Source organism: Lissotriton helveticus, chromosome 10, assembly GCF_964261635.1.
Source record: "Lissotriton helveticus chromosome 10, aLisHel1.1, whole genome shotgun sequence".
Lineage (NCBI taxonomy): Eukaryota > Metazoa > Chordata > Amphibia > Caudata > Salamandridae > Lissotriton > Lissotriton helveticus.
The window spans coordinates 207718194-207740265 of NC_136071.1; the positions used below are offsets into that span (position 1 = coordinate 207718194).

Consider the following 22072-nt stretch of genomic DNA (forward strand, 5'->3'; position numbering starts at 1 on the left):
TTTAAAGGAGCAAAGGAAGCAGTCATGCTCCAAGAAATTACTTGACATATTTTATTTTAATCCTTTACTCTTTTCAAATCATTACAGTTAATGCTTTCAGCTTGATGAAGGGAATCTGTATTCAACCTCTTAATGCCAGAGAACATGATTTTGACAGTGTAACAAGTTAAAGGCACAGCAGTTGTAATTTATTTTTCTCCGTTGGTGTTGTTCCATACAGCATTGCTTACAATGTCAGTTACTTAATAGTTACTATGGAAACTCTAAAGTGAAAAATGACCAGTGGGGTCACTTCAATCTCAAACCCATTCAACCTTTCCCTCCCTTTCTCAACCTGAAACTTAACTTTCCCATATCAAAATCAAGTACACTAACTGAAGTTAAATAAAGAGAATACAAAGGCAAGCATACCCTCAATTACACATGACAAACTCTAGCTTAACATATAAAAATACAGAATACAAACCTCAGCTTCTTTGTGATCATATTTTGTTGCATTCCTCGCACCTTGACTTTTCCGCCTGAGTTTTTTTAGGTCTGCTTGGGACCGTTCCAAAGAGTCTACCTTACTTCTGTGGTCAGTTTGGTACTTTTTCAGAGTTGCCTATAATAAAAAATGAAATTATTTGCTTATAGGTGCAAATAGATTTAACATTTATCAATACTCCATGGCACTGACGTTAATTGAGTAGATAGTTTTAAATTCCAAATGTTCATGTTACACTGAAGTAAAACAACTTTAACTGCACAACTGACTGAAAGTCCTACATCAGTAAATCGTCAGGCTCTTCTATAAACAATGCTTTAAGCTTTGGACTCTTTGAAAAGCCCAATATCCACCATGTCTCATCACCGATTCTACTGTCTATGCTCTTCAGGCATGGAAGGTAGGATTAAATACCAGTTACCCTACTCTTTTTGTTGGCACAGAGGCAGCAAAACTACACACACCTGTGGAAATGCTAGGGCCGAGGTCAAAGGATGGTTAAAGAAAGGCTCTATTCTGGACTGTAGAGGGGGGGGGGGAGCACTCCCATCACTGTATCTCTACTACTGGAGTTTCAGAACTGGCATTTTAGACCCATCAGTCCAACCGCAGCAGTGCTGGTTTGACTTAAACATGGGGGGCGACTGGCAGTGATCCTATTTTCAAGTTACCTGGTTTGTCACAAAGAGGGATCAGCCTGGCTATTTGCTCTATTCAGGGCCAGTACTGCTGCTTCTTTACTTAGTTATAGAACACAAAAGCAGGCGTAGCCAACTTTTGTGATATAGTTTCAATAAGTCAGGTAACCTCAGCTACCATAAGGTGTCACACAATTGGGTTCAGTGATCAGAGCCCCACAAAAGCTTCTGATAAGATTGTACATTGCAGCCCCCGCGTCCCTCCCAGCAGTTAATTTGGGGTGGATTTGTAGTGAGGACTGCTTCAATTTTTTTTTACTTAAATGGCAGGCCAATAAAGCAGTCTTATGCTCCTATGAGTCTTGCATTAGGCATAAAGAACAAGTTACTTACCTTCGGTAATGCCTGCTCTGGTAGAAACTATCTATCCACAGATTCCTTACCTTGGACTAATCCTCAGGTATCAGACTGGATCTGGAAACCTTTGCACGCAGATAGGTGGCGCTGTTCAGCTCCGCGTGGCATCGCCGGAGCTGAAGTGATGCACACAGTGTCTCTATAGGCCCCACCCCAGGAAAAGAGACAATACACTGCCACCACGGAAAAAGCAAGAAAGAACATGCTATTGATGCAGACTTGAATTTCCACCGCCGGCGCCTGCCCAGCAATGGGCCACAAATGCCGAAAATGCAACAGAGAAAACCACTTTGCAAGCGCCTGCATGAGTGGACAGTTCAAAAGCGAGCGAGGAAGACCAGCAAGACCACGGACAGTGACAAGCAGACATGCAGAGCACATACAAACACAGAATCGCAGTCCCTTAGCTGAATCGGATGGAGTAAACACGCTAGAGGCTGCGGAACAACTGTATCTGATGTCTGATGCACCAACGGAAGACCGCGCGCCAGAACACATTCATCTCGTAGAAAAACACCAGATAAAGAAAACAGGGACGGTGAACGTTGAGTTAGGAAGACACAGCACAAGCTTCGTATTAGACAATAGAGCTACATGCACCATCATGTGATGTCAGAATATGAGAAGATGGAGGGTGAAACAGCCACTATAACCATCAACTGTTGATGTATTCACCTGGGGCTCAAGAAAACCAGTGGTGAACATGGGGAAGTTCACAGAGACACTAACTTACAAAGTAAGGTCGGTCAAAGAGGAAATAAATGTAGTAAGAGGAGACATTCCAGCATCCTGTCTGCTAAGCAACATTATCGCACAGGTGATGGGTCTCCTAGCAAAGACCTACAACATGCCAGAAAGACAGAACATTCTGAGGGAACATCCAGCCATACTACAAGGGCTGGGCAAAGTAAAGGAAAAGCAAATAACACTACATATCAATGAAGCTATCAAACCCGTGGCTCAGCATCACCGAAGAGTGCCCATACAACACAAGTGGAAGAAGAAATACAAAGCCTGCTGGTGCAAGATATCTTAGAAGCCAGCTGAAGGACCGACCCCCCGGGTATCTCCAATAGCAGCAGTACCAAAGAAGAACACCTCAAAGATTCGCATAGGAGCTGACATGAGAATACCAAACGGGGTAATCGAGAGGGAAAGGCACCCAGGACCTCACCTCAATGACACGATCAGCTGTCTCACCGGCGCATGCAGATTTTCAAAGCTAGATCTGTGCGAAGGATATCATCAACTGGAGCTTGATGCGCAATCACGGTACATCACTACATTCTCCACTCACATGGGTCTTTTTCGCTACAAACGATTCCGCTTTGGAATATCATCAGCAGCAGAAGAGATATTTCAAGAGATTATACGGCAAGTAATAAGGCCGGTGAAGAACAGTTTGAATTACAGTGATGACATCCTGGTATTTGGCCGTTCAGATGAGGAGCACAACAAGCCTCTACGTGAGTTCTGCAACCAGTTGGAACAAGCAGGCCTGACTTTAAATGAAGACAAGTGCGAACTGTGGAGAAGGGAACTAGTATTCTTAGGACACATCTTTTTAAAAAAAAAAAAAGGGATGAGGCAGGATCCCAGCAAAGTGGAGTCACTGGAAAAAGCAAGACCTCCAACAGAAGTAGCAGAAAAGAGGTCAATCCTTGGTTTAGCAAGCTACTGTGCTTGTTACATAAAAGACTTTGCCACAGTGAGCACACCACTACGGGACCTAACAAAGCAGGGTCAGAGATTTCTTGGACACAGGAATGTGGTAGGGCTTTTGAGGCCATCAGACACGCAGTAATGGCTGTAGATCATCTTGCTTATTTCGACCCATCACTATGGACTGAGCGGACTGTTGACTCCAGCCCGGTAGGCTTAGGAGTAATCATAGCACAACACATGTCTGGAAGAGACTCACACAGGCAAATTGTCGCATATACGAGCAAGAGTTTGTCGGACATTGAAAGGGCATAGTCCCAGCCCGAGAAGGAAAGTCGAATAGTGCTATGGGCGTGTGAACACTACAACATGTTAATTTATGGAAAACCATTCACCATCGTAACAGACCATTAGGCCCTAGTAACAATATATGGAAACCCGAACGCAAAGATACTGCCAAGCATTGAGAGATAAGGGAATAAGACTGATGGATTATGATTTCAAGATCGTGCACAAGCCGGGAAAGGAACACAACCCAGCTGACTACATGTCACGACATCCCCTACCGCAGACACCAGAAAATACATCAATGGCAGAAGAATACTTACATTTTGTGCTAAGGCAGAACACTCCCGCACCAATAACCATTGCAGAGCTGGAACAAGAAACAGCAAGGGATGCCACTATGCAAGCAGTCAAACTGACAACACAACAGAAAAGATGGAGACACGTAAACACCAACAGCAGCATGGGAGAAGGAGTGAACGGGGAAGAAATGCTGGCATTCAAAAACCTACACAAGGATCTTTCAGAAACAGAGAAAGGAATCATACTAAGAGGAACAAGGATAGTAATGCCAAATGCACTACAGCGGCAGACTGTAGACTTGGCACACGAGTCCCACAGAGCCATAGTAGCAACAAAGACGATGCTATGGGAAAGAGTATGGTTCCCAGGCATGGATCGACTGGTGGAGGACACTATCCTAAACTGCCACTTATGCCAAATAACAGGATGACCAGCGAAGCAAGAACAGCTACAGATGTCGAAGCTTCCAGGGGCAGTGCGGACAACATGGGCAGCTGACTTCTATGGGCCAATGGACTACTTGCTAGTAGTCATTTTGAGTACTCCAGATTTCCCATAGTACGACACGTTTTGTCAACATCAGTAACGACAACATGGCAGATATTTGATAACATTTTTGCAGCCTGGGGCTCCCCACAAACAGTGAAGACAGAAAATTGAGGAGTTTCGCAAGTTGATGGTTTTCCTCGGCATTCACCACCGGAAAATAATGCCCCTATGGCCACAAGCAAACGGCATGGTAAAAAGATTCATGGGGAACATAAGGAAAGCAGTCCCAAGAGAAGAACTGGCGCAGATCTCCATAGAACAGGCGCTCTGTCAAATATTAAGAGACTACTGAAACACACATCACAGCTCCACTGGTGCTAGGAAGGACTAGCAGAACAAGATTGCCCCAACTAGAGGCAAAAGCGCCACCAGAACACAACAGCATTGCAGCAAGAGATCAGGAAGCAAAAAACAAGATGAAACTATACACGGACACCAGGAGACATGCCACATCCTCACACCTGAGAAAAGAGGACTCCAATTTGGTGCGCCAACGGCAATCAAGAAAATCAGACAGTCCGTTCTCAGGTAAGCCGCAGACAGTAATCAATGTCAAAGGGCCAATGATAACCGCGGCAGCGGGCCCCTACTGGATCACTAGAAATAGCTCTCACTTCAAGGGACTAAAGTCATTGGATGAGGAAGGAGGAAATACAGCATCAAAGAAAAACGGAACACATGAAAGAGAGAAAGTTATGGGCAGCATGGGAAGAATGGCACACAGCAGCGAGAGACAAGAAGAGGTATCAAACAAAGAAACGAAAGGGTCATGTCCAAGGAGAATGACCAGAAGGCCAAAGAGACTGATTGAGGAAATGTAATGGTGAAGATCTGAAACACTCTCCCTCGCTCTCGCACTCTCTCTCTCTCCATCTCTCGCTCTCAATACCTTTTCCGTCGTTCTTTCTATTCTTTTCACAAAGGGGGAGATGTAGTGACCTGGGGCAGAGGGCACTAGGACCCTGTAACCTAACATGGGGAAGGAGACAGCAACCGGACACCACTTCCGGTCAGGGACTGGGTAGGGTATTCTGAGGAACGAGGGCACGGGGACAGAAATGCGTGTGGACACTGAAACGAAGAAGAGTAATAAAGCATTATCACTGACCTACCTGTCTCCGCGTGATTCCAGAGTACGACACGACAAAGATGATACAGCCATCCATTTTTATTTTTTAAACAATGGAGGCTGTCACAAAAATATGTCATAATTAAAGTACCCGCTCCATCTCAGCTGAAGACGGATAATCATAGTTTGTCATATGTAGACATTCCCTGGCAGAATAAAAGGGCTATGAGTTTGAAAGACCCCCAGACAAGGATCTCTAAACAAGGTCATAGTGGAACATGGATAAAGAAGCATGCATAAAAATGTCTGACTGACTAAAAATAGGAACAAGGACTGCTAAAATAAAGACCTATCCTTGAATAAAAAGAAAGACCGCTAGAGTGAACAGCGAGGCTCACCTAGCAAGTAATCCCACAGAGGTGGAAAAGATGAAAAACAGCACATATAAATACGCTGCAAGCTAGAAAAGACGTATCTAAAATCCAATACCAACTTCTCCGAACAGAATGGTAAAAATGATGCCATAAATATGTGTAGCCACATAAATACAAAACACCTATGCAAATCTGCACATTCATTGTGTACATCAATATAAGGACCCCATACATAGAAGGACCAGTGAAGAAGACACTCACTGTCAGCTACCCAGTGACGAGCAAAAAATATTGCTACATAATCTGTACCCTTACAAATAGCAGAATTATATCCAAAATGTACAACCAGAAACCTGCCTGTACATAGAAATACGTACTCCCAAATAGAAACGAGTTGGAGCTCCACAACATGACATAACAGAGCACTGAAGGGAGGGACCAAAAAGAGTTCTTCAAATTACTATATGGCTTTAGTCAGTCTGTACATCAGACGAGGATCATTCAAAATGGAAGGGAAAAAACCTGCCACCTCAAAAACCGGTATTTGGCAGCACTTCTCTGCTTAACCTTTTAACTTAAGAGTGATAAATGTAACATGCTCTCAAAGGAAGAACTCTAGAAAAGATGTTTCTTGTAATAGAAAACCACCAAAATGAAACACAAACAACATAAGTGTGAGAGACACCAAGAATTCCCCATGAATGGTTACGCCCTTTATCCTACCGGAGGAGCATGGTAAACCTGCAGGAATAAAAATACCTTGATGCCATACAATGGAAGGCAACAAAATTAAATGCGTCCCAATCTGCAATGATTGAAGTATACACCCCCGAAACAAAAGGAGGAAAAAACAATCCAAAAGGAGGGAACTAGAAGCTGTGTACCATTACATATAAGGGATACAACTTGCAGAAATAAGGCAAGAAGTTACCGAGAGAAAACCATGCTCCAAGAAATGGAAGTTCCAATGAAATAACAGGACAGGTCCAGTACCAACAGAGACCCATTCTTAGAGAAAAGAAAAGGCAAAAAGCATATTGCAAATGCTTATACAAGCAGATAACACAGGTAATCAATCTCACATGAGAAAGAAAACATTGCAGGCTCTCCTCAGCAGAAATAACCAAAAAACCTACCGAAGGGTAGGAAAAAACCCATGTAGGACATCAACATCCTTTCATTGACAGCAAAAGTACCCAAAAAAGTAAGACCTGCAAAGGCAGGAACACCACATCGGGTGACGTTACACTGCAAACAGCATACCATAAAGCAGTGTTGAGCCAAGTTACAAACCAAGAGGAGCCTTCTGCACAGGAACATCCCCCTTAAAATACAGTAAAAGTTGAAAGAAGGCAACCGGGCTAAGAGTCACTAAACCTATGCAAAGCGGAATCTGCATGGGCACCAAACAATGTACGCCATCAAACAGCATGCCAATTAAAACTGACTGGAGTGCCTCTGAAAATCCAGTAGTACGAGGCCAAGCTCGCCGGTGTAACGCCACAGATGACGCCATGGCTTTCGACCAATCGAATCTGTGGTGTCCATTCCACAAAACAAACAAGATGATGGACGGAATGTTGCACAATGGCAAAACATTCACCCCCAGTCACAGATCTGGGTTTAATCCATTGTTATTTTGCTCACCAAGCCACCCCAGTTCAGACATGGCCATATGCAAATCAGTCTTGACCCTGTGCCTCATGGGAACAGTCCAGCCCGAATTGCCAAGCCATGTCTTCCCTGGACCGGACTCCAGCATCCTAGGACCGGTTTCTGGCTATCAGCCGTCTTCAGCCAGGATAGCTTGACTCCAGTGGCGCAGTGAGCACGGGACCCATGTCTGGGCATACCCTTCCCACATAGGGTGAACAGCAAAACAAACAAGATGATAGCACTGGCTCCATCCCGGACTGATCCGGATGAAGAACCTCAATGAGGGAGTCTGTAGGTTTCTCCACTGCAGAGTCAAATGTAGAACATCAGCCACCCTTTCTAAGATATCCGCTAAGGAAGAGCCAGCTTCCGAGGCAAGGCCAGGAGGAGACAGAAGGCCAGAAGCCGGTAATAATTCTAATCCACTTGCTTCACCTAACTCAGAAATCTGGCTATCCATCATAGGAGGATCTGTAGGCACTGGCTGCACAAAAAGAACCCCTTCTTCATTTCAATCCACAAACTGTTCTTGTGAAGCCCTCAGAGAACCATGAATGATTGGCTCTATAAACGGTGTTGATCGACGCAGACACTGCGTCGTATTGACCTGGGATGAGAACTTGGAAGGGCATGGGACAGCGCAGATGCTGACAAAATGAGGCAAGTAAATGTCGACTCCTCAAGAGTGTCAGCTGGGTCGTGCATTGAATCCGGATCTGAAAAATATTCCAGAGACACAACCTTAGTCGCTCTAGAGTCAGTGGACGCCACAGGTGTGAACCCCGAAGGGGTGCGCACCAGCATCACTGCGTCTAAGGGCCTTAATGCAGCTGAAGATGAACCCATCGGCAAGGACACAGTCAGTGCTCCCATCACCTCCTGGGGGCACGGAGGAGCTCCAGGGGAGAGTGGGGACCCAAATATGATATGAAAAGCATCATAATACTCTTTCATCTGGGCCCGAGTCACCCTGGCTCCAGGAATTTATGGTTTACTGTTATTCTGTACTACATACCCTGTTATCATCCTGTGGGTAATTTAGATCCATAAGGGGTGGACGTAGGGGTGCGAGGGGTGCTGCAACACCCGCAGAAATAAACCATGGCAAATAACCATGCCGGAGTTCAGAGAGTCAATTAGCAATACAGATGTCTTTAAATGTGATCTGTATCTTGCCACATATGCTGCGAGTTCAAAGACAGAGGTCATACGTCAGGCTCTGTCTTCTGACAAATTGCTGCTTACTACTTTAACATGGAGATTGGGTTTACTTTCCTTTCTCTGACTGCATAGTGAGAGGATTTTGTAAAGTGAAAACTATGTGATAATCTTGTAGGAGTATGTGTGTCAAAGGAAAGGCTGTATGATGTCCATGCTTTCTAACACACCCTTTAAATACATGTAAATGGACAGTACATATATTTCAAAATATAAAAAATATATATTATATATATATATATATATATATATATACACATATATATATATATATATATATATATATATATATATTAGCAGTTAAGAAAGCACAAATGAAACTTTCTGTAAATCTGAAGTGTGATGGAAACACGGATATGTCCTACCACACCATGCTTTATTAATATAAGGGTGACAGTGTGCTTAACATGCACCACTGGCTACCTCATGCTTCTGAATGGATGCGGCTAATTTGCTTTGTGTGATTTTTGGATTTTTCACAATCACTATAACTTCAGTGATCTAACATTGATGGCAACACCCCAACTCTGTAAATTGCTCCAGCACCAAAGTTTACCACATAGCTGGAAACTGATTTTTAACTAAAAAAAAGAACAATCTTTTTAAATTGCATCAATAATTTAGGCAAATTTATGGGTGCCAGGCTGATATTCACTTATTCATTCATTCATTTTCCTTCTCTCTCTCTCTCTATCTCTCTCACACACAATCACACTACCTCTCTCTCTCACGCTGTCTCTTCATCAAAAGAGGAGCCAATGGGGGGGGAAAGCCTATGGAATTACAGTATCACAGATACCACAAAGGTATCTTTATCCTACTCATTAGTCCTGGTTCCTTCACAGGGTCAAAATGTTTACAGATTTCACAGCAGGTATAAATAATAACTCTTAGGCCATGGAATACATGTTGCTAGAATTTATAGGACCAACTTAGCATTTCTCCAGGAAAAAAACTCAAGAACATAGTGTCAACAGAATGCATGTGAGATTAGCCCACATAGTTGCAAAACATGTTGCAAGAGTAGGGAATGCCACAGACACCGCCTTAGTGGTGGAGGGGTGTGCCCCAACTCTCCATGGAGGTTTGACTCTACATAAAGTGTAGCAATGTAACTGACATATTGTCAGTCCTCCTTCACACTCACAGTAGTGAAGGAAGTTGACTAACGGAGTCCTCGTTATAGATTTCTTGAATGCGAAAGAGAAGGTGCATGTCTCCTATCTCAGCAAGGTTGTAATACCACTTTTAATTATTTTAGGCGTTTTATTTTTCACACTTTTCTTTTAAGTTGTGACATGATTTCCTAGATGATACAACCCCTAAGCAAGCTTATCAGCTCCAACAGGACGGGCTAGATTCTAGTTCAGCTTTTATTTTTCCCTACCTATTTTGGTCTTGCATGCTTCAGAGCCCTATTTCCAGGGTAGCCTAAATCAGTAAGGAGGTGCTTGTCTGTGTAGTTGACAAAATCAGAGGGCACACCTTAGGCAAGCCTGTTTACACCAGTCATTGCCCCCTTTGTCTCTCTACCCTTTGTCCTGCTTTAATGGTTGCTCACTTAATTTATTCATCTAGCCAGCTTTACAAACTAAGGCTCTAAGGTATACTAGCAACCACCTCCATTCTCCATCTCTTCATGTAATATTCTCCTGTGTGTGCTGTAGTTTTTACTCCTTGAACTGCGATTTTAACACATCTTCTTCCTTTACTCCAACTGCGTTGTCATAAATTGCAGGTACATTCCCAGATATCAAATGGACCTCTGACTTTCTTTATACTGTTTATCCTGATGTTGTATTTCTGACTGAGACATGGCTACACAATGCTTCCTTCTCCGATATCAGAGCATCAGTGCTTCCTGGCAATTCCTTTTCAGACCAGAACAGCACTGGCAAACGTGGTGGTGGACTTGCCATTATTATCTGCTCACAAATCAGCTGTCTCCTAAAGCCTATCCTTCTTTATCCACCTGTAAGATGCTGATATTTATGCTTAAATTCAACCCACTGTATCACTATCTGGAGCTTTGATCTACTGCCCACTGGGTCCAAAGGGCAATTACTCTAATAAGTTCCTGACACTGTTCGTTCCCCCTCATCCTTAAGTCCGCCTGGGTCCCAGTCCTGGGTGATTTGAATATTCATTTTGACAGGGAGGACAATCCTAATGCCATTATATTTACAGATCTAGACTCCAGGCTTGTGCTCAAGCTTCTTTCCAAACATCCCAACATTAGAAACGGGCATCTTCTAGACCCCCTTTTTCCCTAATTACCTCACTATTATCTAACAGCCTCCCATTACTTTAGGATGGACTGAGCCGTTTCTTTTACCTTACCAATTCCTCTTCCTCTGCAACCTATCCTAGCTAATTGTATGTCATCATCCCTCCTGTCCATTTCATTAATGCAGCCAATTCTTTTGACATTTGAATATCAAAGAACCTCACTTTTGTTGCCCCCTGCACGCTGTGTACAAATTACCATATGCATCAAGGCCCCTTGTTGTTTAATGATCTCAGACTGGAAGCGCAAGAGTAAGAAGCTGGAACGTCAGTGGCATAGTTCCTATAATCTTCTAAGCAAAGGTGCTCACAGAGCCCCCGTAAAACACTATCACCACCTGATGTATCAAGTCAGAGCTATATTTTGTACCACTAGAATCGAGATTTCAGACTGTTCAATGTGCAAAATGTTCAGTATTGTTAAAAAAAACTGCTACAACCTCCAGTCTCCAACAATTCCATCACTCCTCCAGAACTCTGCTCCAAATTCTCAGAATTGTTTTCTCATTAGATAATTACCCATTCAGTTTGTTTTAAAGCAACAGGTACTATTAGGAATGACCTAGCAAAACTCACGCCACTATGAAGGGGTCTTATTTTCTAATTTTCTTTGAACACCTTATATAAGACAAGATTGTCTGATCTGTTCTTTCTACAAACTCCTACTCTCTGCTGAACCCATGCATCCTTATATCATGGCACTAATCTGGTCAAACACTTACTAACCTGTGCAATTCTTCTATTAGCTATGCCTATTTCCCTGCTTCCTCTTCCAACCAAGATTCTCAAACAAAAGAAACAGTCTACTATTTTTATCTGGAAAGAACAACCTACTGGACCTTCTCAATTGTGTTTCAGGTCTCAGAACATAATCTGCCTTGCTGAATGTCAGCAGTGTCATCCGAATGCTGCTGGATAAAGGACACTTTGCTCTCCATATCCTGTTTGATTTGTCAGTAGCCTTTGACATGTTCTATCAAACTATTCTAATTAAGATGCTTCTCCACCTGGGTGTCTACAAGAAATCTATCTTCTGGCTAGGTTCCTTCCCCTCTGACAGATCCCAAACTGTGTGCATGCCCCTGTTCAAATCTTATGTGGTGTCCCTCAGGGCTCGTTCCTAAGCTCAACCTTTTTTGATATCTTTATACCACTGGCTGCATTGGTTCGGTTTTAATCTGGTTTCCTACTCTAACAGCACCCAAATAATGGTATCTATTACTGACAATCCACAGCTAATTAGATCTAACTTTTGGTACAGCTTGAGGGCAGTCACTTGTTGGACAAAGTAAAACTGCCTCACGCTTAGCAGTGATAAATAGGAAATCCTACTTTCCAGCAAACAAGTAAAGGCTATTTGGTTCTCAGGTTCGTGGCCTGTCAAGCTTGGTTCACCCAGTGCCACTTCTACCCAGGTCAGAAATCTGGGTATAATATTACTGTGACTTGTCATTTGCCAAACACATCAACCAGGTCTCTGCCACCTGCTTCAAATTAACTGCCAACGCTCAGACAAGTCTTTCCTCTGTCTCCGGCATCTGTATGCAGAGCCATAATCCATGCCCCCATACATCTTGCTTTGTTTAATGGTAATGCTATCTGGGCCTCACTGACTACCTGATGATGTTCATGTTACAGATAGTCCAGAATTTTGGAGCAATGCAGACAGTTAGCCCTCCTCCGGGTGTGCACATCTCAGGAGCCTCCATTGGCTGCCAGTTAAAAACGTTCACAATTTAAAGCCCTCTGCTTTGTCTATCTAGCTTTTTATAAAACTGCCCTCTATATTTCAAATGTATTGTCTTTCCATTCGCTTTGAGTTCTTCCTCGTCTTTACTCTTAATAGTCCCAGTTATAAAGAAGGTCTGATTGCAAGGCAGTTTAGTTATATCGAAAATAAATAAAAGTTTAAACGGTATAATAAAACTTTTGTCAATGAAATACACACAAGGCACATTAGACTCATATACTTTCAGCAAATAATGAGATGTCGTTTTTATATCAAAAATGGTTACACTAATCACACGAAGAAGGAATGTCAAAACCACCTTCAGTTCTGTTTCATATTACCCCAGACACACTAGAATTTCCTCAGTCCCTCATAGAAAGACCCTTACAAATTTGGCACATTGTTTAAACATTGAGGTATGTAACCGTGTTGGAAGATTTCATAAAACATAATACTTTCAACAGAATACACATTTCAAGGATTTTATTTTGCCCCCAAAAAATTAAAAGGTAGTTTTTTCCATGGAGTATAATTAGCTTCCTCGACCATCAAATCCAAATGTAGAGTCTTTTCATTGTTTCTTTTATAGTATGCAAATGAAAAGCTAGATATTCAATTCTTTCTCTAAAACATTTAATTTTCCAATTTTTATAAAAGTACCAGGTAATAAGCATGATTAAGTGGGAAAACCTTGAATTTGCCCCAGTGTTTTGCCAAGACACTTCTACTTCCATCAACTGTAATAAATAGTGCCAATTTTATCTGTATTGTTGATCACATGTAGCAGGTCATCAGCTTTCAAGTGCCATAAATATTTATTTTCGTATCTAAAACCTCACATAAGAGGATCCGGTCAGATCCTAATGCCTAATTGTTGTAAAGCTCACAAAAAAGAATGGTGACCAGCAGTCACCCTTTGTATTACCCCTCTAAAGATTAAAACATTTTAATTGAATCCATTAATAATTCCTGTGGTTCTAGGATGGAAACCAGGAGCTCAAAATAATTTAGGGAAATTGAACCAAACTTAAATTTACCAAACACAAACTCCAGATATGAACCCTTAACTACTGTCAAAAGCTTTTTCAGATTTCAAACATATTACAACAGTAGGAGCAGTCATCTGTTTGTACTGCAATGATATTCATTTGGAGTAGTATGTTATCGCTACAATTACTCCTCTCCAGTAAGGCCCACTTGATCTGAATGAATGAGCTTTGGCAACCGTTTGGTTATAATTTTCCCACAATTAAATCCAGGTTTTGCTATCTACATTCAGCAGGGAGGTAGGTCAAATGTTTTCACATTTTGTAGGAGATTCTAGAATTTTTGTAATTAATGCTTTCTACATACAGATAGGTTGTTTAGTCTCCCAGATTTAGCAGTTAAACAGGTCACATAAAAATGTGATTAATTGAATAGAAAAGGTTTGATAAAATTCTGCAGCCGCCGGCGCCTTATTTCTTTTTAGACTTTCAAATGATTCAATTACCTCTGCAATTGGGACACTACCTAGGACATTTGCTTCTTCAGGTGCAACAATTGTGAAAAAATGTGCTCTAGATTAATACACAGTGAGTGTAAGGTCTTCTCATACAAGTATGAATAATCCTCTGCGAATGCATTGTAAATATGCTTCTTTGACATGAATACACAGCTTTTTGATCTTGAATGGATACAAAAATGTACAGCTAGAACTATTTATTATAATGAATATGTGTACTGAGTCTTGTTGTGAGAGATACTGTCTTTGCTGCTGCTTTTTCAAGAGCCTTCAGAAGTGTTAATGCTACAGGTGACTTATGTTTTTGATCTGTGGTGTACAAAATAAACAGTAGGTTGGTCACACATTGAGGCAGTAGGGCGTTACCTGCGATCCCACGCTGTCCATGAGCCATCTCACATGTAGTGCCATGGTGCCATTGCTATCCCTTTCAGAGACACCATTAAAGTCTCACTTATTGAATCCCTCATTAAGGACTGGGTAGAAAAGTTTATTTTTAAAATGGAACTTTCATCGTATAATCACTGGAAAGGCACCTTGATCTATCTCCCTCCGGGGCCCAAAAAAGATTTTAGTCATAGGCTTATTGAGAATATTGCCACTCATGTGATATCTGCCCAAAATCTTTTATTACTGGGCAATTTTAACTATCACTTAGGCAATCCTTCGGACACGGATACATCCCAGCTTCTAGCCAACTTAGGGACCTTGGTTGTGCATCAGAAAATCTCGGGGCCCACTCATTCAGCGGGCCATACTCTAGATCAGATTTTTACTGATTCTAATAACTTGCAATGTGATCCACTTATTCCCCTCACGTGGACTGACCACGCTTTGATTGGTTTACAGATTATTAATTCAGATACACCAGATTTGAGACAGTAACAATGATACTAGAAGATGCTGGCATCGTGTCTCCCCCGTTCCTTCTCTGAAGTCTTTGCTCCACCTAATATTAGGTCAGATTCAGAAGTCAACCAAATGTTGGCGGAATTTCAAGTTGCTCAAAATTTAGCCTTCAACAGTCTAGCATCCTCAAGAATAGGTCAAATATTTCACACAGACCACCCGCACTCTGGTATACTGCAGAATTAAAAGAAGGGAAAGCGCTTTGTAAGAAAGACGATGGTGTCGCAATTACGATCAGGAGGCCAAAACTGCATATAAGGAGGCCCTCTTAGTATATCGCAACAACAAAAAAGCATGTAAAATGTATATTTGCATACAAATTGGTCAGGCAGACAACTTTTTCAAAGAACTGTTCAAGATTTACTCATCCTTCTGCCTGTTCCCAGCCACTTCTAGCCTCACAGGAATTATGTGATTCTATTGCGGACTACTTAGAAGATAAGATCAAGTTGGTCTATCAAAACTTTCAGAGTTTGTCACATCAACTGACTGTGGAGCAAATGGATTACCCTTCCCTTAATTCCAGGTGCAATAGGCTGGATAATTTCCAGACTTTTACCCTGAAACAGGGGCAATATGTGCCTGAAAGAGCTAAATTTGGTTCTCCCATTGACCCTTGTCCGCCTGGGATGGTAGCCCTGCTGGCTAGCCAGATTGCTCTGACAGTTAGATCTCTATTCAACCTCTCCATCGAGTCGGGAAAGATTCATTTAAGGTGGAAATCAACTCAGATTATTCCAATACAAAAGAAGAAGAATTTGGATCCCTCTATTCTTTCAAATTACTAGCCCATCTCTTTACTCCCGCTCTTGGGAACTGAATGAATATTTGGAACTGAATACGATCTTAGATTCTTCACAAGCAGGCTTTCGAGCCAAGCATTGCACCAAGTCTTCATTGGTTGCCGTGACAGATACCATCAGATGCTCACTAGATATGAACACTTTGTGCTCGTAGACCTATCTGCAGCTTTTGACATGGTGTCCCATGTGAAGCTACTTCAAAGACTACGAGAGATAGGGATTAATGGGTCTGCCCTGGCCTGGTTCCAGTTTTTTTTTTTTTAAGACGGAGTGTCTCCCTGGGACCTTCTGAAGCAAGGCCTAGGCTGGTCAACAAAGGTGTCCCTCAGGGCTCATGTCTGAGCCCTACATTGTTTAACGTATATGTGGCACCTTTGGCTAAAGTCATCAGAGCATATGGTTTTGAAATCCTATCATATGCTGATGACACTCAGTTGGTTATTTCCGTTGATGAGGATTTTGAGAAAATGAAGGACTGCTTTTCAGCTGGAATGAAGGTTATCACTGAGTGGATGGCGAATAGCTTTCTCCAGCTGAATCCAGGGAAAACATAGATCACCTTATTTGGGAAAGCTCAAATCTTGTAGACTCCGGGTTGGTGGCCACCGGAGTTTGGCAGGGCCCTGTCTCCTAGCAAGATTGTAAAAATCTTGGAATCAAGGTAGATTCTGAACTTAATATGAAAGCACAAGTTCTATCCACAACCAGCACTTGTTTCCATATGCTCCACTTACAGAAGAAGGCTTTGCCATTCCTCCCTATGGAGGCCTGAAAGTCCCTGGTACAGGCTCTTGTTGTGAGCCGGCTGGACTATGGTAATGCTCTACTGGTCGCAGCCAATGAGTCATTATGGTCAAAACTGCAGGTCGTAGAAAACCCCAGCAGCACAGTTGATTTGCAACTGACTGCCTGGTACTGCCTGCGCTCCTCTCTTAAAATCACTACATTGGCTCCCAATAAAGAAAAGAGTGGTGTTCAAACTGTGCAGTCTAACCTATAAAGGTCTGCAAGGTAAAAGTAACATATACCTTAGCCATAGGCTGAAACAATATCACCCCACTAGGAATCTGCATTCCAGTGATGAGTTATTGGTGGTCCCTCATATTCGACATGTTAGATTAGGTGGCAGGTCCTTTTCTTACTTGGCCTCCACCCTTTGGAACAAACTACCGTTCACAGTTCGAACCTTCCTAGTATACAGAAAATTCAGCAAAGCTTTAAAAACGGCACTACTTTAAGATTTAGGGCCAGATGTACGACCAGCAAAATTGCGCCTCGCAAATTGTGCCTCATTTGAGAGGCGCAATTTGCCATGTACAACAGTGTGTTTAACATGGTTTGCGATTCCCAATGGGGTTGCAAATTGTGAGGCTCATTAATATTAATGAGCCTCTCGCAATTTGCGAGTCCATTGGGAATGACAGGCCCTTCCAGGTATGGTGGCCTCCTGGGCTCATCAGACAACCATGTATGGGACTGCTTTTAAATAAAGCAGTTTTTAAAAAGTTTTTTTAAAAGCAGCCCGTTTTCCTTAAAGGAAAACAGGAAGCATTTAAAAAAAAAAAAAAAAACGTTTTTGTTACATTTTTTAAGTGCAGGTAGTGGTCCCTGGGACCACTGCCTGCCATTAAAAAATCTTTTTAGAGACAGTCACAAAGTGGAAGGGGACCCCTTCCAAATTGCGACTGCATTACCACCCTCTTGAAGAGGGTGGTAATTTGCGACTGTTTTACGACTACAATTGCAGTCGCAAAACATTCACACATGGGTTAGAGAGTCGCTATTCTTGCAAGTCGCAATTCATTTGCGACTCACAAAATTGTGTTACTACATGGCCATACCAATTTTAGAATACGCAAACGGGCCGCTAACCTGTTTGTGCATGCTAAAATTGGTTGTACATCTGGCCCTTAGACTCTGTGTTCAGCATTTTGTATTAACTGCAGTGCTGAGATACCCCGTTCGGGGTGATTAGAGCGTGTTATCAAATTGAATCATTCATTCTTTCATGGCCCAGTCCATAAGAATAAGTAGCTTGAAGCCTGCAGAACGTCAGTATACACCTTATGTATACACCTTATGTCACTGCATACATGACATTTAAAAAAAAACGATACATACATGCACTGGGTGCACTTCTCCCACAATAACAAGTAGAGGACTTTGATGAATATGGACGACATTTACTGCATCGGGCCATGCAGAATGGTGCAGGGCAAGGTACACAAAGCTAGGCCTTATACGCCCACTATGGTTGATACACCACTGAATTGTTGAAGATTTCTCTAGAAGGCATCAATAACTGAAAGTACGGTTTAAAATTTGTAATTTGAAATTCAATGTTAATGCTGTTATAGTTATTGGGCTGTGATATGATTGGTGCACTATCACAGGTTACTCAATATAGGAAATCTCATGGCATCAACTGACTGTTGTTCAAAAAGATGCACCCTATTATTTCTTATCTTAGTTCAGACTCACTGAAGTATTTAAAGTACTTAAAATATATCAAAGGGAGAGTTTCATTGTTTGATATGTAATGTAATATTAAGCACAATTTTAATATTGACTCTACAGGGTGGGGTCGGAATTGAAATTCAACCTGCTAATGTCTATCCTAGGAATCTATCATTTGCATTTCCTTTCACTTGTACATATTATTGCTATCATACATCTAATGAATGATGATGAGCTTCCCATTGCAAGAAATACTTTATTTGTTTATCTACACAGCTCTTTTATTTTATTCTGCTGTAAGTCATATTGTTAAGTGTACACTTTAAACAAGGTATGTTCACAGTGCATTGTACTTTACGTTGGTTTATTGAAACTTTAAGTATTATTTTATGTGGTATAAATCGGTCTGTAGGGATTGGATAGGCTCCGATCGTGGAAATGGGGCCAAGCAGGAGCTACGGGACCAGAGCTATGAGGCTGTGGAAATTTGAATTTTTGTCCTGGGCCTGTCTCACTATGGCTGTGCCATCTGAACAAAGAACAATCCCTTCCGCATGCAACTCTCAGTGATGGCAGGGAGGTTAATGTGGGGTAAAATGAGCTCATAATAACTTGAGTTACCAGCCCAGGACTTATCTTTGTAAAAGAGAAGTACGTTAATATACAATAAAGCTCAGTCCTACACATTGTCCTACGCACTACAGAATATACGAGGTTCTCTAAAGGATCTTTCACACTCTGACAACAGGAACTGCAGTTCCACCCTTCTTTATCATCCACAAAATGCATAACTCCATGAGACTAATAAACTGATGTCTGAACTACAAAAAAAACCTCACTGAATTTCTAAAGGGAGACTGTTTCCTCTTTCACTACTTCCACACACCAGTGTCTAAGTAACCTCCTACCACTTTCAGGAATGTCCACATTGATCTTTCTTTCTCTGGGAAAGTAACCTCACCCCCATCGTGTTCACATGAACAGGCCAGGGGGTTCCAAAATGGAAAGCAAAGGCCTTACTCACTCTGATTCACTCCGAAATGTACAATGTGTGTAACACACAGACCACACACATGCAAACATATACACATGCACTCGGGATAGAAATGCAAGGCACCGGGATCACCAGTAACAGTGAAATTTCACTTGGGTGGGTCAGTATGTCACCACTGCTTTGACACAGGTGAAAATGACTCGTCACACTAGGACTGCGAAAACACGGTATGCTGTCACCAAAAAGCGTGAGGCTGGTGCCAAGAATACGTTACTTACAGTTGGCAACTCAGGGCATGGGACAGGGACACAAATGTATAGCATGCAGGGTCAGTCACATTCTAATAGGATTGTTTATATGTCAAATAGTTAGATGCGTTTATTCATAACGTTTCTATATTGATAAATCACTGAGATTTCGGTCCTAGAGTATGAATGCCTTAATCGCCTTCTTAAAAAGGAAGAAAATGACAAATGCAATGTTTCTCCAATAAACACACCTTTTAATCGATAATGGAGAATATATTCTTAATAAAAAATATCCTACCAATATATCTAGTCATAATAATACCAAACAAAAGGCGCGACCATTATACTTAGAAACAGTTGCTGCATTATTAAAAAAATAAAAGTAATCTCCGATTTTGAAGGTAGATTTTTTACTAGAAAGTAGTAATTTAGGCAAAGATATTTTATTAGCCAATATATATGCATCTAATGTTAACTTAGATGCACTTTATAAAGACCTTTAAAACATTTGTTTTCCAATTTGTTTTCCACAGTTAAAAGTTCCTCCTATTGAACAAATAATGAGGCTTCTTTGAATGACTAATCGGGAAAGGCAGCCAGTTTAGTTGCAATTTCTGCAGCCCATAGAGAAAGCAAAATTTGGAAATTATGTTCCCAAGAACCATATACAATGTTCCATAAGAAAAGAGCACTGATTACATCTTTCAGGCGGTTTTCTTTTTTTTTTTAAATAAAAATAGGTCTCTGATTTTCATATCATTTTAAATGCAATCACACTTCCTTTTTTTACCAAAATCCTTCTCCTCCAAGGGACAGATGTACAAAGAGAGTAATAGTGATTTCTAAATAGCAATTTTATCCGAATCGTCATTTGGATATCGCTATTGTGTATGAAATAGTTTCATACTTGCGATTCCTAGTGGGTCCTGGTGGGTCGCAAATCGGTTACCCAATGAATATTAATGCAGTAGGTCACAGCTTGCGACCCATTATGGATGCCTGCTATCACAGGGATGGTTGGCTGTTGAGGTGAGCAGAACACCATGTCTGTGATTGCCTTTGGATAAAGATTTTGTTGTTGATATGCAACCTGCTTTCCTTAAAGGAAAATGGAATGAGTTTCAACAATAAAAAATTAATTGTTTTGTTTTCATTTTTAAGAGCAGGTAGGCATTGGTCCGTGGGACCACTGCCTACTCGTAAAAAACGTTTTACCAAAATTCACTAAGGGGAAGGGGTCCCATGGCGAACCCTTCCAATTTGCGAGAGTATTACCACCAACATTAGAGTTGGTGGTAAAATATCAAGGTTTTTCAACCGCATTTCGGTTGCAAAACTTTGATGCATAACACTGGAAATCACTATTTGGAAGGGACGTCCTACACATGCCCCTTCCAAACAGCAATTTCTACACCCAAACTGCGATTCTGGAGAATTGCAGTTTGGGTGTTTGTACATTTGGAAAAGCATTTTTGCCGTAGCAAACAGCCCAATTTTGCGAATTGGACCGTTTACGACGGCAAAATTGCTTCGTACATTTGGCCACAAATCTCTGCACAGGCTGTATTTCAACGGAGCCTTTTGCTTTTAACTGGAAGATACGACCAAAGACCTAAGAACGAACAAACACCAAATTTATGGGTCAAACCACACCGGTTTAGCAACTTCTAAAACGTGGTTTCTAAGGTAAATAGTTTTTCTATATAGTTCAATGTTATCAACAACATAAAAGGACTTTACATGGAGGACCAGAAGGAGCAGTGTTGTGATTGGGTATTATGTAGCGCTGGCCTATCTAACTGTATATGGGTTTATTTCTTCCATTCAACAGGGCATCTGAAATGTGATACCTGTCGTATAGCCTTACACTACAATTTATTAATTTAATTGGCTACTTTTTCAATAATAGGCAAATGAAACTCACCCAACACTGAACAGATTTGAAATATTTAATTAACTCAAAATGTTCGTCTTAACAAAAAAAACAACGGATAGGATACATTATAAATGTGCTCTGTGATCTTGTCCATGAAGAGGATTATTTAATGTTCATGACAGTCAATGAACGTCCCATGGTGAAGAACAGCGTGAAAGGTTCAGAGGCGGACATTTAGAGCTTGCTTATGCAGATTGCAGATGTTATGGCACCATAAAAGAAGTCAGATGTGAGAAGACTCACTTAGCAGGAAGAAATTCATTCAAATGGATTGTGCATTAACCAGGCAATGTGAAAAAGAAATCCAGGCATCCACTGAACAAGAAGGTGGGCTGGTCTTAATTGTTAAGGTCCTGTGGCAGAACCTCAGTCATTTACTCAAGTGGAAGATCTCCTAGTTGCCCCAGAATCTCCCAAGTTCTAAGAGGAGAGGCCCATATCCTAAAAGTAGTCTTCTCAGGATCGAAAAAGCCGAGTAATGGTACATAGGGCAGAACAGCAGTTTCCCTAGTTTGCTGAAAAGAAGGCTTCTCCATTGGTGAGACCAG

General features: G+C 41.6%; 1 protein-coding gene across 1 annotated transcript in view; it reads right to left on the minus strand.

Annotated features, from left to right (window-relative positions):
- The window catches only part of BAIAP2L1 (BAR/IMD domain containing adaptor protein 2 like 1), a 558841-nt gene that overhangs the window by 319653 nt on the left and 217116 nt on the right, over positions 1–22072 (minus strand). Inside the window, exon 6 of the mRNA XM_078665168.1 lies at positions 467–604. Coding sequence (XP_078521294.1) covers positions 467–604 — 138 coding nt within the window. The remainder of the gene's footprint in view (positions 1–466; positions 605–22072) is intronic.